Source organism: Mesoplodon densirostris, chromosome 14 (genome assembly GCF_025265405.1).
Source record: "Mesoplodon densirostris isolate mMesDen1 chromosome 14, mMesDen1 primary haplotype, whole genome shotgun sequence".
In the NCBI taxonomy this organism is placed as follows: Eukaryota; Metazoa; Chordata; class Mammalia; order Artiodactyla; family Ziphiidae; genus Mesoplodon; species Mesoplodon densirostris.
This window is the reverse complement of record NC_082674.1, coordinates 8,457,843-8,476,068: the sequence shown is the minus strand read 5'-3', so window position 1 is coordinate 8,476,068 and position 18,226 is coordinate 8,457,843. Positions and strand designations below refer to the sequence as shown.

Genomic DNA, 18,226 nt, shown 5'->3' with positions numbered 1-18,226 from the left:
TTGCAAATGAAGCAACTGACAAAGGATTAATCTCCAAAATTTATAAGCAGCTCATGTAGCTCAATAGCAAAAAAACAAACAACCCAATCCAAAAATGGGCAGAAGACCTAAATAGACATTTCTCCACAGAAGATATACAGACAGCCAACAAGCACATGAAAGGATGCTCAACATCTTTACTCATTAGAGAAATGCAAATCAAAACTACAATGAGATATCATCTCACACCAGTCAGAATGGCCATCATCAAAAAATCTAGAAACAATAAATGCTGGAGAGGGTGTGGAAAAAAGGGAACACTCTTGCACTGCTGGTGGGAATGTGAATTGGTACAGCCACTATGGAGAACGGTATGGAGGTTCCTGAAAAAACTACAAATAGAACTACCATATGACCCAGCAATCCCACTACTGGGCATATACCCTGAGAAAACCATAATTCAAAAAGAGACATGTACCAAAATGTTCATAGCAGCCCTATTTACAATAGCCCGGAGATGGAAACAACCTAAATGTCCATCATCGGATGAATGGATAAAGAAGATGTGGCACATATATACAATGGAATATTACTCAGCCATAAAAAGAAATGAAATTGAGCTATTTGTAATGAGGTGGATGGACCTAGAGTCTGTCATACAGAGTGAAGTAAGTCAGAAAGAGAAAGACAAATACTGTATGCTGACACATATATATGGAATTTAAGAAAAAATGTCATCAAGAACATAGGGGTAAGACAGGAATAAAGACACAGACCTACTAGAGCATGGACTTGAGGATATGGGGAGGGGGAAGGGTAAGCTGTGACAAAGTGAAAGAGCGGCATGGACATATATACACTACCAAACGTAAGGTAGATAGCTAGTGGGAAGCAGCCGCATAGCACAGGGAGATCAGCTTGGTTCTTTGTGACCGCCTGGAGGGGTGGGATAGGGAGGGTGGGAGGGAGACGCAAAAGGGAGGGGATATGGGAACATATGTATATGTATAACTGATTAAATTTGTAAAAAAAAAAAATTAGTTGTATGTGTTAGATATCCCTCCCTTTTCATCTCAAATAAAATATATCATAACAAGAAAAAAAAAAAAGTGGTGTATCCCAGGACTCAGTCCTTGGTCCTTTTTAATTTGTCTACACTCACTCCTTTAGTGTTCTTATCCAGTTTTATGGCTTTAAATACCACCCATATACTCACAATTCATAACAGTATGAAACTTTCAGCTAAAAGATAATTTGCTGCATTTAACAATTGAAATTCCTAGAAGGATGTCTCCATCATTTTGCTTATCACTTTAGACATTCCAGGTTGGTGAAGTCTTTCCAACCTCCTTCCTTTTTTTTCTTTTTCTTTTTTTTTCCTTGGTGGGTGCATTTTATTTGGAGATTTAAAAACAGTTAGATATTTAGAAGCAGTTTATAGTGAGAGTAAAATCAAGTCCAATACTTCATTCCTTCTTGGCAACTAAAGTATAAAAGGCTCTGTGTTCAGGAAAAGTTAGGAAAATAGGCCATTCTATACATACTTTTTTCCACCATGATGATTATAATGGGAAAAATTGGGTGTTGGCTTGTACCTGTTTATTCAGAAAGAGAGTAGGATAAATCACTTTTCTCTTTACTGTCCTCTGATGCTAACTTTTTTTTTTTTTTTTTTGCGGTACGCGGGCCTCTCACTGCTGTGGCCTCTCCCGTTGCGGAGCACAGGCTCCGGACACACAGGCCCCGCGGCCATGGCTCGCGGGCCCAGCCGCTCCGCGGCATGTGGGATCCTCCGGGATCGGGGCACGAACCCGTGTCCCCTGCATCGGCAGGCGGACGCTCAACCACTGCGCCACCAGGGAGGCCCTGATGCTAACTTTTAACGTACAGACAACCCAAGTCAGTTCCAGTATTACAGCTGATTCACATATTTTAAGCCAGTGATATTAGAGATGCGGGAGATCTGGTAACTGGGCAAGCTCTGCGGGCTTAGCTTAAGATTTACTTGAAAGCCGTGTCTGATCTACCTCTTTATGCAGTTTCATATGAAACTTGGGCAATAAGATTTTTTTTTAGTGTCTTTTTTTAGGAGCTGGGATTTTCACTCCAGCTACCGTTTTAAACCCCAGTAATCAGTCTGGTTTTCGCCCATTACCACATTTAGGTTCTTTTAATTCTCAATTATTGGTCTTATTGCTTTCTGCCCTGAAATCCAGTAGATCTTTGTGACTTTAGCTCCTACTTTAGCTCCTACATTGCTTAGCATTTTTCTTTCTTGTTCTTGAATATTTTGTGGTGGTGGTGGTGTTTTTTTCCTTTCAGTGGGGCTATGACTTTTAAATGTTCTCCTGTCATCTCTGTGCATTTGAAAGTAGGGAAAGGGACAAATAGTGTTAATTTTCTTCATTGCTTTGACGTTTTGGTTGTAGGCTTTTCTTTAATATAAGTTTTATTCTTTTAAAAGTTTCTTTATCTTAGCTTTAGTATCACTTTCTATGAAAAGAATCACAGTTGAAATCACAAGACACTGAAAAAAAAATCTTACCTCCTAAGGTTTATATGAAACTGCTTAAGGAGGATGGTCATAGACATAGGCTTTCATTCAAGTCTTGAGGTAATCCAGCAACTGTAACTCAGTATCAATTTTGTGTACTGAAAGTACTAGTATCTTTTAAAAATTCAGAATTTGTTTCTTAAGTGGGACTAAATAGAATAAGTTTCAAATGTAAAAATTTATAAACATAGAACCTCAAGTATAAATGTAAATATATAAATATGTATTACCCCTACATTATCTTCTGATGTAAATTATTATCAAATTAAGGTATTAGTATTATTCAAAAATAAATATTACCAAAAAACCTTAATGCACAAATGAAATAGTATGTGATCTTTAAGAAATGGTTTAAGAAAAACAAAATAGTATTATTGTTGAGTTGAGCAACTGTTCAAGTGTTCCAACTGCTGAAAAAATTCTCTGACTCTACACTAGTGGGGTATATTATGGGAAAATATTTATAAACTGTTTCCAGATTTTTCCTGTTTATTTAATCTTTGTGTAACTCCATTTCTCTGTGATAACTTTCAGTTCTTCTAGAAATAGTAAATTAAAAACTCAAGTTACCTTTCTAAGTTTTGCATGTAATTTTCCCCACATTTTCTCCCTACCCAGATCCTCAAAAGTTCTCTTTATTACTGTTTTGTTTTCTGCAGTCCTCCAGCTTCCTTCTTTCCCCTTCCAAGCTTCCACTGGTGGTTGAGATGAGGGAGATGAGTTAAGTATATTGAACCGCTAAGATTTAGGTAGTATTTTGCTACATCATTTTCTAATAGCAAGACCTTGGGCATGCCAAAGTCACTTAATCTCTCTGAAGTTTAGTTTGTTTATTTTTTAAATGAGAATATGTCCTTCTGCCCTCCTCAGTTACTTGGGGATGAAACAATATATGCACTAGTGTTTCAAAAATACTGTTTTCTTCACAGGTCTATCCATTAAGTAATTTGAGACTTGGTTTGTTTCTTACTAGTTTTTTTCACTCCCACCAAGTTATATGTATGTACTTTTTCATATTTTGATTATAAATTTAATGCATGCTTGTTGTAGAAAGTCTGGAAAATACAGAAAACTTACAGAAGAAAATAGAAACCTGAACAGTGCGTCATCCTGGTTTCATGTTTTTAGAGGAAATTTAGTTTTGAGCCTGAATTTCCTGAGGGTAAGGATAGTTAGTGTCTCACTTATTTTTAGATTTTCTATTCTTTGTATACACTAGGCACAAAATTAATGCTTTTTTAATGAATGGGAACTAGTCTGGGTGTATTTCTTAAAGTCAAAAGCTTGGTAAAATTTTACTGGACATTGGAAGAGAGAAAAGACATCTGACTAGCAAAAATAATAGTGGATGCATATTTTAAAATGACATTTTTCTCTTGGCTAAAAGTACAGTGGAAAACGTGATAGGGTCAACCCTAATATTCTCTGGCAGAAGTTAGGAAACTATTTAAAGCTACTGGATATGGTGCCACTGGGGGCAATTTCATATCAAAGTGAATTAACATTTACTCAGAACAAAACAATAAAATTTAAAGACTTTTTATCTTGAATGCTCGAAAATTGTAACAACTTTCTTATTTCTCTTTTTATTTTTCTGTTAAACAGGATGGCTTAAATTCCTTGGTCCTTGATTTGGATTTCCCTGCTTTGAGGAAAAACAAAAATATAGATAATTTCTTAAATAGATGTAAGTATGTGTAAATTTCATATTTGATCATATGACTCTACTTTTTTTTTTTTTTTTTTTGCGGTACACGGGCCTCTCACTGCTGTGGCCTCTCCCGTTGCGGAGCACAGGCTCCGGACGCGCAGGCTCAGCGGCCATGGCTCACGGGCCCAGCCGCTCCGCGGCATGCGGGATCCTCCCGGACCGGGGCACAAACCTGTGTCCCCTCCATCGGCAGGCGGACTCTCAACCACTGCGCCACCAGGGAAGCCCCTTTACTTTTGATAAGAGATTTATATTTAATTAATATTATTACAGTCCACAAACTTTTAACTTATTAAATTAAAATTTTTTTAGTTTGCCATTTGATTTATTTAAATACTAATATTCTTTATTTCAAATCAGAATTGCCAAATCAATTAAAGTATGTAAAGTAGGTAAAGTTCAAGGTTTTGATTAAATTAAGATTGCTTCGGGGGACACAGGTTCAAGCCCTGGTCCAGGAAGCTCCCACATGCCGTGAAGCAACTAAGCCTGTGTGCCACAACTACTGAAGCCCACATGCCTAGAGCCCGTGCTCCGCAACAAGAGAAGCCACTGCAATGAGAAGCCCACGCACTGCAACTAGAGTAAGCCCGCGTGCAGCAACAAAGACCCAACGCAGCCAAAAATAAAAAATAATAATAATCAATAAATAAATTTATTAAAAAAAAAAGATTGCTTCGAATTTCAGGACAGGTCATTTATGGCAGTTCCAAGAGAAGTTTTCAATTAATGTTAACAACTCTAAGACTTAGCTTTACATTATCCAGAAGACTTAATGAGCTTTATGTTTGTATAAATGTAGACATTTCAGTCTAGTTAATGAAAGATAATGTGATAACAGTTATTGCCATAAACGTAGTAACTATTAATATATGCCAGTATTGATGTTACAATGAAGTTGTAAATGAAGTTGAATTCTGAGAATAAGAAATTCTCAAAATAATTATATACACTTTATGTGAACACAGTATGCTCTTTAATTTGGAATTAATCAGAGACTAGGCTGTTTTCCTAGTTAAAAAATCTTATCTATAGTTATCAAATCTACAATATGTGATTACTGTTTTTCAAAGAAGTAAGCTACCAATATTCATGATTGAGATTAGCTTTGTGTACTTTCATAGCAGCTTTCTGCAGTGATTCAGAGTGTACTCCAGGATTGCCTGGACCGTCATAGTTTCAGCTGTCACATAACTTGCCAAGCAACAGAGTCAGAAACAGAATAGTTTAACTGCTACTTTTTGGTAGTCATTAATGTGTTTATATGTGTTAAACCAGAGAGTTTTGTCCTTTGATGTAAAGTGTGTGTGTCTTAGAGTTTTAAATAGCAACATTTAAAAGTTGACAGATTTAGCTGGAAACTAAGCCCAGTTTCTTGAAATAAAAATTTGTTTACAAATATGGTGATTATTTTAAAAGGTTGCTTATAAATATGATTGATATTATGGTGATCTTTTTACTGTAGATGAGAAAATTGTGAAAAAGATCAGAGGTCTACAGATGAAGGCAGAAGACTATGATGTTGTAAAAGTTATTGGAAGAGGTGCTTTTGGTGAAGTCCAGTTGGTAAGAAAGAATTTGTTTTGTTCTTTTTATTATTTCTTTTAATGACATGGTTTTGTGAAACATTATCAGTGGCTCTTGAGTAAATCTAATTTCTGTGTCCAACCATGCCAGAAAATTAGTTTTATGAGCTTGGTCAAGTCATTCCATCTCTGAGAGCCTCAGTATCTTCATCTATAAAAAGAGATAATTGTGCTCTAATTACCAGGTCTTTTCCAGCTCTGAAACACTGCGATTTAGAATAAGGCCAACTTGGCTTCACTCATGATCTGCCTAGCAGTTAATATTCTTCCAGAACTACTGTGTTTTTATTTAGTATGTTCAGATTAATAACATCTCTGCTTAATTAACTGAGATTTATTCAGATATATGAGAAACCCAACAAAGGCATTTTAATAACTGAAAGTAAATATAAAATTTACCTTTGTAGACCAAAGTGGTAGCACTGGAAATACTTCTAAATGTTTGCAAATATTTCAGATATTTTATTTATTTATCATATGAAGAACTATAACGTCATATTTCTACTTTCATCACCCGAATATGAAACTCTTCTTTATTATTATTTTTTCTTCTTATAGTTAAACTGTGGAGTCAAATTCTGTTTTTAACTTAATAGTGCTTTACTCTTCTTGATGGAGCACCAAGAAAAACTGACTGTGTGCCAGCATGGGTTTCTCTAGGAACAAGTCATGACAGACTAACGTTTTGTCTTTTTCTCTTTGATTCCTTCTTTCTTTGATAGGTTTATTGAACTTGTAGATCAGGATAGTGCAATAGGTGTAATATATATCCATAATATATTTGAAAAAGTTTGACATACTTGAGGATGATACGGAGAAGTGTCAACGAATAAGCATATGGATAGGGAGCCTTATAGCTACATTAATAGCTGTATTCTAAGGAGCCCAATGAAGGCATGAATGGTTCCTTGGACAGAGATCCCCAAGGTCAGGTTTTAGGATTCTTTCCTCTCCTATTAAACATGTTGTTAATGACTTGTATGGAGGCAATGGTGGCATGTTGAATAACTTTGCAAATGGGTTAAAACTGAAGTATGAAGGTGAGCCAAAACCCAGAGATCATCAAATGGGGAGGTCATTAGCCAAATAGAAGAAGTGGAATTTAACCAGGATAATGACCTGTACTTGGGTGTGAAGAACTCAAGGAATAGATTGCTTAACAGTGATTATGAATTAAAGAACAATTTTCCTGAATGTAAACCAGGCAAAAGTCATTGGTGATGTGGCTACCCAAAATAGTAAAGTTTGGACTGCTGTAATAAATTTCTAAGATAATAGAGATAAGGTTTTCTCTAATTTGAGATGACTGGGCCATACCTGGCATATTTAATCCACTCTAGATGCCCTGTTGCCCTGGTTTAAGAGGGACGAATAATGCTCAGGGACTTGAAATAATGCCATGTGAGGTATGGTTGAAGGAATTGAGACGTTGATTGGGAGTAGATTTGAAGAATGGGCTGCCTTCGAAAGTAATGAGGTTTTGTTTTTGTTTTATTTTTGTTCTTAGTGAAAGTGCTGAAGCTTCAGCTGGTAGAATGCTCTACTGGGTAGGGTGGGAGATTAGATTACATGACAGTTGATATGACAGTTTCTATAAGATAGGGAAATTATAAAGTAGTTGAATCCTAGCTCTGCCATGGTCAAACTCAAAAGATCATGGTGAGTTCAGGCAGATTTCTCAATCTCTCTGAGTTCCAACCTGTAGAATACAGATAATAACAACTGTGTTATGGGGGTCGTTATAGGAAACTAAATGAATTAACAAAATAAATAAGTCAGGATGTAGTGTTTTCTGAATGTTAACCGTTATTATTATTTAGTATTTGATATAGGAATCATACTATTGTGTGCATGTTTCAAATACAATACATGTATTTGAAACAGGCACATTGTTTCTTCATACTTATTTCATTGTGGTTAGGGAATAAACACTAGAATTTGAAGTTGCATTTTTTGGGGGAAATATGACAGACCTTGACTTGTCATGTTCTTGTGTCAGCGTAGTCATTGTTCTGTGTTAGATTAATTTGGTCATTAAAGTTCAATATGTTAAAGGAAAGGAAAACATAGAAACAGAGGCTTTTATTTTTGTTGTTAATTTCCATCCCGTATTTCATTTTGGCCACAGGATATGCAGAAACAAAGTCATATGTTTTTAAAAGTGAAAAATATTTTAGCGTTCCACTAATTCGATGACCTGACCTGAGAGCTTGTACATGTTTGTTTTGGCTTTAGTTCTTGGTTGTTACCTTAGGCAGGGACTCTTTTTTTTTTTGCGGTAGGTGGGCCTCTCACTGTTGTGGCCTCTCCCCTTGCGGAGCACAGGCTCCGGACGCGCAGGCTCAGCGGCCATGGCTCACGGGCCCAGCCGCTCCGTGGCATGTGGGATCTTTCCAGACTGGGGCACGAACCCGTGTCCCCTGCATCGGCAGGCGGACTCTCAACCACTGCGCCACCAGGGAAGCCCTAGGCAGGGACTCTTAAAAAGAAGAATGAGATTGAAAAGGGAAAGCCCAAGTGCTTCTCCTGTAGCCTTTTGAAGTTGATTCGTATGTGGAAGATAAGTTAGTTAGGCAGATACGTAGGGAATGTTCCATATTTGGCACATCTTTGTTTATTTTTTCTAGTCATCTGAAGAAAGTGTTACGGTAGTAGGTGCAAATGTGTCTTCCCTTGTGAAATGCTTTTTCTGGTCAAGTAAACATATGTTGTCACAGAGGACCTACCAATCAATTTCCACGAAGAAAATTCTTATTGTAAAAGTATCTTTGGTATGTCACAGCAACTATACCACAGTATAAGAGCTAGAGTCCAGACTACCTACAGTTGAATTTAGACTCTTTTGCTGTCTAGCTGTGACTTCAGACAAGTTACTTAATCTCTCTGTGCTTAGTTTCTTATCTGTTAATGAAGATAACAATAGTGTTTATACCTCATGAGATTACTGGAAGAATTAAATGTGACAATATATATAAAGCATTTGGAACAGTTCTTGGAATATATATATATATATAGTAAGTGTTTAGTAAATGTTAGCAATTAATTGTCAGACATAAAATAGCACATGTATCTATATCCATCAATGAAATAGTTAATCAGGATCTGTTATGTTCCAGGAGCTGTGCTAGCCTCTTAAGATACAGTAACATAGCCTCTATCTTGCCGAAAGTGGTAGTTTTGTGGAGGAGATGAAGAATTTTACTTTAAACAAGTAAAGTTTTTTCAGATTACAATAAATGCTATGAAGGAAAAGATCTGGATGCTATGCGAGAGAATAATGGAGGAATGTGTCTTATTCAGACTGGGCAGTTAGGAAAGGTCTTGCTGTGAGAAAGTGACATTTGAGTTAAGGGAGTTGGCCACATGAAGAAGTGGGGATGGAGTGGGAGTTAAAATACAGAGGGAATACATGTGAAAATGTCATGAGTCAGGAAAGTGACAAGTCATTTAATTTATTTGGGTGTAGATTTCCTCATCAGAAAAGGCATTTCTCGTGGATTGAAAAGTTCTATAATCCCAGGAGGGCAAAATTTGTTCAGCTTGCTGTCTTTTGTCTTTTTTTCCCCTATCTGCAGAGGAGATGTACATTTATGTTTTTATAGCATGAAAGGTCCACAGCAATGGATGGTTTTATCTAATATCCCTCTTGTTTTTGGATTCTGCTCTCTTGGAATATTTTATCACATCTCATTTAATGGAACATAATATGAGTCAGTATAGTATATTGATTAAGCTCATGTACTCTGGTGACTTCCATGGTGGTCCAGTGATTAAGACTCTGCGCCTCCACTGCAGGGATGCAGGTTCCATCCCTGGTCAGGGAACTAACATCCCACATGCTGCGAGGTGTGGCCAAAAAAAAAAGGTGAATCAAGGATTTTGAAATGAATGTATAAATAAATGTAAAACTGGCTTAAAAAAAAAAAGGGCATGTACTCTGGAGCTAGACCTCTCAACTACCTAACTTCTTTGTGACTTAGTGTCCTCATTTGTAAAATGAAGATAATAATAGTTCATTATTCATAGGTTGCTATGAGTGTGAAATGAGCTACTATATGGAAAATATCTAGAATAGTATCTGACACATAGTGAATAGGTAATAAATTGTAGGCTAAAATTGGAGCCTGCTGGAAAAGCAGTTAAGGTCCTTTTAAAGACTCATTTACTGATTTCACATATTGGCTTAACAAAACATGTTTTTATAGTTAAGGTGGTAATGTTCGACTTTTAATAGATATTTTTGCATAAAGTACTCTGGTACTGTGGAAAAACAGTCAAAGCCATCTACTTTTGTTTCTGTTCTATGGTATGCAGATTTCCTGTCATCAAAGGTTTCATTTCTTTATCTTGGAGTGGCACTAATAATAGAACTTTTATAAGAGGTTTTGTGAGGACTAAATTATGTTACACAAATGTGGCACTTATCATGGACGGGGCACATTGTAGGTATCAAGTAAACATTAGCTGTTGTCACTATTGTCAGTTTCTGTGAATTTATGGCATTAAGTGAGTTTTAATTTTGAGTAAATAATCAGAAGTCTTGTTCTTACTTTCATAGATATTTATGTATGTTAATTTGCTAGGGCTGCCATAGCAAAATACCAGACTCTGCTTAAACAACAGAAATTTATTTCCTTACAGTTCTGAAGGCTGGAAGTTCAAGATCAAGGTGTTAGCATGTTTAGTTTCTTCCAAGGTCTCTCTCCATGGCTTGCAGATGGCCACCTTCTCACTGTGTCCTCACATGGTCTTTCCTCTGTGCATGCACATCTCTGGTGTGTCACTCTGTATGTCCTTCATCACCTCTTCTCATAAGGACTCCAGTCAGGTTGGATTAGCACCATCCCTAACTGCCTCTTTTTAGCATAATCATGTCTTTAAAGGCCCTGTCTCCAAATACAGTCACATTCTGAGGTACTAGAGGTTAGGGCTTCAAAATGTGAATTGTGGGTGACGGGGACACATGATTCACCCCACTACAGTAGGTATGTATGTATGTATGTATGTATGTATGTATGTTGGGATGAACTTTTCAGTGAGATAACCTTTTGACCATGGTATGTGTGCTTACTTTTTTTGTTTATGTTTATTAACTTTTCTTGGACACTAATTCTCTTTTCTTTGAAAAAGAAAGTTATAAATTCTAGCCTTGCAAATGTCTTCTTAAGGTAAAAATACAGTCTTCCTCTCTATTAGTAGAATATACATTGTTCTTCAGATATTCCTTTGGTTAGTTGATTAGCAAATGTTTATTAAATGTCAAGTATCATTATAAGCATATAAGTATCGTCAACACATTAAACAGGTAAACTACTCAGACAAGGCGCCTTTACATCCATGGAGCTTTTGTTTTGAAACTGTTATAGTTTCAGAAAGAAATTGTGGTCTAGGTTCTAAAAGTAGAGTTATAAATTAATCTTAAATGTAATGCATATATGTTAGGAATTACTTATATATGATTCTTTACTCGGGGGAGATGTATAAAAACAAGTTTTCATGGTAACAGTGGAAATATTTTTATTTTGAAGTTATATCTTATTATTTTGGAGTTTGGAAACCTTTAATTGGTTTTGCGATATTGTCTACTCATTCTCCTTAAGAAAATGTGACATTAAATTTTTTCTTGGTGGTTTTATTTAAAGCTCCACAGATTAATATATGAATGTATTCTCATTCTCAAAGGTCTAAATTACTTAGAATTAGGTAAAATATGAAAATCTCTATCATGTCTTCTCTCGATTCCCATTTTCAAACATAAGGGTAACCAGCCTGTTGGTAATCTTTTAGTGCTTTGATGATTAGAAATATTTGGGGACTGTTGCAAAACTAGTGTCAAATTATTTTCAGTGGATATTTATATTTTATTCTAATTATTTTCATTCTAGGAAAGTTGAAACCTTTCCATATTGAGTTATAAAAATTGCATCAATGCTAATTTTTCTCCCTTGAAATTAAAAATTATTTTATTTATACATCAAATATGTTCATAGTAGAGTAATAAAATAAGCCAACATTATACTTTTTAAAATCACCTGCAGTCCCACTACTAAGAGATAACTACTTTTATTACTTTGATGTATAGCTTTCCAACTTTTCTGTTTCTAAAGATATGTGTAATATATGTATATTAAGGGACCATATTATGTACATGGTTTTACAACCTGTGTTTTCTTATGCAACAGTAAATAGTAACACACACTTGTATAACAGTTACAAAATGCCAGGCAGGCTGCTAAGCAATTGGTATATAGTAACCAGTCTTTACAGCAGTCTTTCTAGATGGTATAACTGCTGTTATTCCCATTTTACAGATGGGGAAATTCAGGTGGATAAGATAAATGACTTGCGAGAGTCCACACAGCTGCTAAGTGGTTGAACTGAGATTTGAACTTAGGCAGAGGACTCCGGAGTCCATTCTCTTTGCTCTATGGCCATAACCAGTTTTCTGTGCCAATATAGACTTTGTATGTAATTTTATTGGCTACATGGTGTTTCACTATCATCTTAATCAACCTCTTACAAGTATTCAGTTCTTTCTTGAAACACCATTTTTTCTACATTACTGGCTCTTCCTTCTCAGTTTCCTTAGTGGTTCATTCTCCACCTGACTTGTAAGTATTGTAGTTCCCAAAGGCTAGGTTCTTATTTTTTTTGATCTGCATTTTCTCCCAAGGCAAGTTCATGCATTCCTCTGACTTTAAATACAATCCATGTGATGTCAAGGCTCAAATTTATAGCTGCTGCTCAGAACTTTCTACTTTGCTCTCCAAACTCATATTCATGGTAGCTTATTTGACAACTCCATTAAGGTGTATCACAGACATCTAAAACATGTGAAATTAGAATGCTTGATTCCCTCTCTAACTTTGCTCTTCCTTCCATCTGTTCCTTCTCTTATTTTCCCATCTTAATAAATAAATGACTAGCATCAACCCAGTTGACGCTCAAGCCAAAAAATTGGGAGTCATTATTGATTTCTCTTCCCCTCATTTCTTATATTTAATTTTTCAGTAAGTCCTGCTCATAATATTTCTCTAGTCTCTCCACTTTTTGGGGGGTATTCACTGCCATCGCCTTTCTCCAAGATACCCTTTCATTCCCAGTCAGGTATGAGGGCCTACTTTGTGTCCTGCTTTGTTTTCTACTCCTGCTAACAGTTTCACCATTGTACTATTGATTTTGGATTGGGAAGTGCTGATGGAGAAAATACCAAGACTGGATTTATTAAATCTTCTGCAGATTCATGCTCTCCAAGCTCAGCTGAACCCACATTACAATTTGGCAGACTTTTTTCCCCATACTTCATAGCCTTGTATTTTCACATACCACTCCTACCCCAATAAGGGTATAATAGAATCAACTATGGGGCTTTTCTAACATACATGCTTTGTTTCATTTTGTTTTCTTTATTTCCCCACTTCTCTATAGTGAGATACGTGAAGATGGGAAGTATAGATCTATCTAATACAAACTGCTGCCAAATTGACCCTTCTAAAATATATTCATTGTATCTCTCCTTTGCATTTCATGGCTCCCTTGCCTACTAAATGAAGCATGAAGTCTTCGTCCCGGCCTTCTAGGCCCTCTTATTTAAGATATCACCAGTTAATCTTTTTAACCCTTATTTTCCATCATGCTCTCCTTTCTGAGCAAGCTACTTATTTCAGCACATGCTCTTGTTTACTTGTCCGTTCCTCCAAATATGTTTCACTCACTCTCAGTGCTTATTTTAAAAGAGAAGTTTCCTGATTCCTTTTGCTTTCCTTCCTACCCTTTGAGTGTGCCCTCTCTCGTCTGCATCTTTTAATTATGATCGCTTTATTTAATTTCCCATATTATGCTTTGTGCTGTACTTTATATGTATACTTCTTTGAATCTTTTTATATTGTAAATTTTTTGAGGGCAGGAACTGTGTCTTTTCAGTACTTTTGGCATTCCCATCAGGAGTTCATAGCTGTGTGTCTGAAAATAGTTCACCTATATCTGGGAAGATGATCTTCTTTAGTCAAGTACAGTTTAGTAGGAATATCCGTAGAGCAGCAGGGAGAAAGGGGGGAACCCTCACCATGAAGCCATTTGTTAATTCAGTCTTCAACATTGGTAAAGGATGTGTTTGTGCAGCTAGATCATATCTGTGATTGGATTTTTCTTGTCTTTTTATATCCTGTACAGCACAGAACCTGAAATGTAGAAAGTTTTCATTGATGTGAATTGACTGTGATTATTCCTGATTCCTGGGCTCAGGTGCTCCCTGCAGATCCAGAATGCTAAGGGGATACAGATTCTCAGTAATAGAACTCAAGGCTGATATGAGATGAAGATCTTGTTTTTTGTTTTTTTGTGTGTGTTTTTTTAAAATCTCCTACTGGCTTGCTCTTAATTTAAATGGTTTTAAACTAAGGTTTTAAAGTGGAACCAACCAGAAGGAAAAACTGTATGGGAAATGATTCTCTAACACTTGTCATGTAAACTCAGATTTTTTAGTCCTTTTTGGAATAAAACAGGCTCCTCGCTGGTTACAAGGTTATTTCTGATTTGTATAAATTATCTCCCTTCCTCCATGTTTTTGTAATTCCTGTATTCCCCCCATTCAGTCTTAGCTGCCACAACCAGACCTGGCAGAAAGCAGGAGGACATGCTTTTCTTGTGTTTTTAATGGAAACCTCAGCAGCACACAATAACTGTTCCAGATCTGTCATATAGATGCATTGGTTCTTTTTGTAAAAATAATCTATTGTAATTTTTGATATTAAAAATAAAATTTAAAGCCTCAAATGGGGCATTTTGGTTAGAATGATTTTCAAAAGTTTTTGTCCACAAGTGTTTTAGGAGATCTAGGTCCATTTTAGGACTTTTTCAAACATGTCTCTAGCTACACTTAGGAATGTTTCATCTACTTAAAAAAATTTTTTTTAAAGAAGTACATATTAGCTATAAAAAGCACAAATAAATCTAAAATAAAAGTCCCTCAGAATTCCATCAGCTGAGATAAAACTGTTAACTGTTTTGACCCTTATTATCTTTTTTTTCCCCACATACATATAGTCAATTAGCTGGTACTTTTGCATTCATCCACTTTTAAAATTAGAAACTAGGAATATAGCATTCTTTTCTCTAACAAATAGAGACATTGGAAGAGAAGCAATATTTTTGTCCTTTAGGTAATCATGGAGTAGTGACATAGGGGAGACACATGTAAAGTTTCATAACAGAATGAACTGAGTTCCATTTGTCTATGGTAGAATTAGCTAACGTTTTCACTGACTATATTCTGTGTGCTAAGTATTTATATTCATTATCTTGTTTTATCTTTTCAACAATTCTGTGAGATTCTTAAGTAGATGAATTCACTGAAATTTAGAGAGATTAAATGAATTGGCCACATAGTTCATAAATAGTTAGGACTTTTGCCCAGGTTTGTTGACATCTACATCTATGCTTTTAAGCAGTACTCTCTGCATTGTTGTAATGAATTGCTACTATATCTATTTATCCATCCATATTGAATAAAGGAGAAAGAGCTAGAGAACAAAGGGGAACGTACAGAGATGCTGAGGAAGATTATAATAGAATCATTCAGAAGGAGACATCCTCACAAGGAAGGTCAGTGGAAACCAGCTTTCCTAAAATAACAGTGCTTTACTGTAGTACTTTGTAATACTAGTACTAATGTATTTTAAGGTATGAGGCAGACGTTTGGCATGAATACAACTATTGCCTCTTAATGTTTGTTCTGTAGATAAAGTCAAAGACTACAAGCTGGTGGTTCCTGACTCTTGTGTTATGAGCCTGTGAAGTGTTCTGTTACAGTAGTTTAAATGAAATTCAGGCCTCATTAACTAGAACATCTAACCAAAATTGTCTTTATTTATTAAAAGTTTTATAGATCTCATAGCTATAATTTTGCTGAATTTGTTAAATTGGATAATTCAGCATTGTGCCAACCACTGGGCAGCCTCACAAGTGAAAGTTTGTATTGTATTCTGTTCTTAAAGGAGCTTATGAAGCAGACATGTACACAACTAATTTTGATATTAGATTATTGTAAGCATTTTAGAAGCACAGAAAGGGAAATAGTTTTGCATAAAGAATCACCAAGAATAAAGCACCAAGAACAGGCATTTTTCTCATGTTCAGAAAATCATCTTATGCCTGTGTTTTTGTTTATTTGAATGAACAGCTTTTTTCTTTAGGTTTGTTTTTGTTTAGTTAATTCATATATAAAAGATTAAACATAAATAAATATTTAACTATTTCCCACTAGCTGACAAATATCTTTTAATTTCTGTTCATAGCTGTTCTTTGTAGCGGAATTCTTAAAACTCTTGTCATGGTCTGAGTCAAGCATAAATAATATTATGGTATAAATTAATTGGCTCTTACTGTTATACGATTGCTTTTTCTAATGAAGCTAAGATAACACTGAAATCCGATTTATTCTTAGAATAAGTGAACATTTGAAGAGAGGGTACCTTAGCTGTCTCTTTTTAGTAATGTTTTAAACTTTAAAAAAACCCCACCACATTTTATTAAAAGCATTGCTGGAGTGAGCATTTGCTTTGAGATAGTTTGCTAAGAATCTGGTCTATCTACTGTGGAAGGGATTTCTACTTTTAAGACTAGGGTCCTTCATACTCTAATCCCCCACCCTCCCACCCATGTTTTCATATTGCTTTCCCATATACATTCTATAAATGGCATAACACCATACAAATCAAAGGAATTGTTTTCCTAGTTTAGTAATTTAATATAGAAGATGGATATAATCTGTGACCCTCATCATAACTTATTTGGCCCTTGGCATATAGGATTCTTTTCATGTAAAGTTACAGTATATCAAAACACTTTAAATTTCAAAATATTTTAAAATACTTTAAATTTCAAAGTATTTCAAAATAATAAGTGATATAACCCATTGATATAATAACCTTTCGAATTATAATTTGATTAGGCAGTTTTCATCCTGGGCTGTATTTTCTTTCTATCCATATTGATGTTTTATTTATTTGTTATATAAAGTACTGAGAAGGGATGTTAAAATTTCCAACTGAAATTAGGATTTGCCTGTTTCTTTCTTTAGTTCTGTCAATTTTTGCTTCATGAATTTTTTTTTTTTTTTTTTTGCGGTACACGGGCCTCTCACTGCTGTGGCCTCTCCCGTTGCGGAGCACAGGCTCCGGACGCGCAGGCTCAATGGCCATGGCTCACAGACCCAGCCGCTCTGCGGCATGTGGGATCTTCCCGGACTGGGGCACGAACCCGCATCCCCTGCATCGGCAGGCGGTCTCTCAACCACTGTGCCACCAGGGAAGCCCTGCTTCATGAATTTTAAAGCTTATTTATTAGATACAAACATATTTAGAATTCTTAATGCCTTCCTGATGAATTATTACTCTTTTTATCTGAATTACCCTTTTTTTCTCTTTGCCTTGAAGTCTACTTTGTTATTAATATTGTTCTATCTACTTCCTTATCCTTGCTGTTTGCATGGTGTATCTTTTCCTATCTTTTTATTTTTAACCTGTTTGATCTTATATTTAAAATATATGAAGTTAGGTTTTGCTTTTTAATTCTCATAATCTCTGCCTGTGAATTGTGTGTTTAGTCCGTTTATATTTACACATATTTCAGACTGTTTAAAATTGTCTTGTAGTCCCTTAAGTCTCTATTCATTTTCATTTATTCATTTTTCTCTTTATTCTCTACATTGATTTGTGTTCAGGTTCACTGAATGTCCTTCTATCTCCATTCTCTGTTAAGCCCTTCCAAAGAATTTTCCATTTTAGTTATTTTTCAGTTATAGAATTTCCAATTGGTTCTTTTTTTAGTTCCCATTTCTCTGTTGGTATTTACTTCTGTTCATTCATTGAGACTCTTTTTTCCTTTTTTTCTTTAACATACTGTCTTTTAGGTCTTTGGACATATTTATAAGAAATATTTAAAGTATTTGTTAGCTAAATCCAACATCTTTTTGGGATGTATGCTATTGACTGCTTTTTTCTTGATGATGAGTCACATTTTCCTCTTTGCCTGTCAGGTAATTTTAAAATTATGTACAGGTCCTTTTTGATATGTGACAGAGACTCTGAATTTTGTTATTTTTCTTTGACAAGTGTTGATTTTCATTTTAATAAGCTGTCCAGTTACTTGCTGATAACCCTTAACTTTTGGAGCCTTAGTTTTTTACTTGGTAAGTGTAGATGTGTTTAAAGACCAAGTTGTTTCCCAAGTCCTTTTAAGGACTCCAAACTCTACTCCCCTTTTGATCTTTTAGGGTTTGGTATTATAAGGCTTTGTTAGGTAGTGCTAGAGTAGGCCTTGCTTTAGAGCATGGTTCTTTCTCTTAAGATGTCTCACCTCAATGTCCAGGAAATCATCAAGGTTTCTCCACTCTTT

The 18,226-nt window shown here is 35.5% G+C and overlaps 1 protein-coding gene across 1 annotated transcript in view; it reads left to right on the top strand.

The window, feature by feature from the left end:
* Positions 1-18,226, top strand: part of ROCK2 (Rho associated coiled-coil containing protein kinase 2) — a 147,649-nt gene that overhangs the window by 57,584 nt on the left and 71,839 nt on the right. The window contains exons 2-3 of the mRNA XM_060118066.1: positions 4,139-4,220; positions 5,710-5,810. Of these exons, the coding sequence (XP_059974049.1) occupies positions 4,139-4,220; positions 5,710-5,810 (183 nt within the window). The remainder of the gene's footprint in view (positions 1-4,138; positions 4,221-5,709; positions 5,811-18,226) is intronic.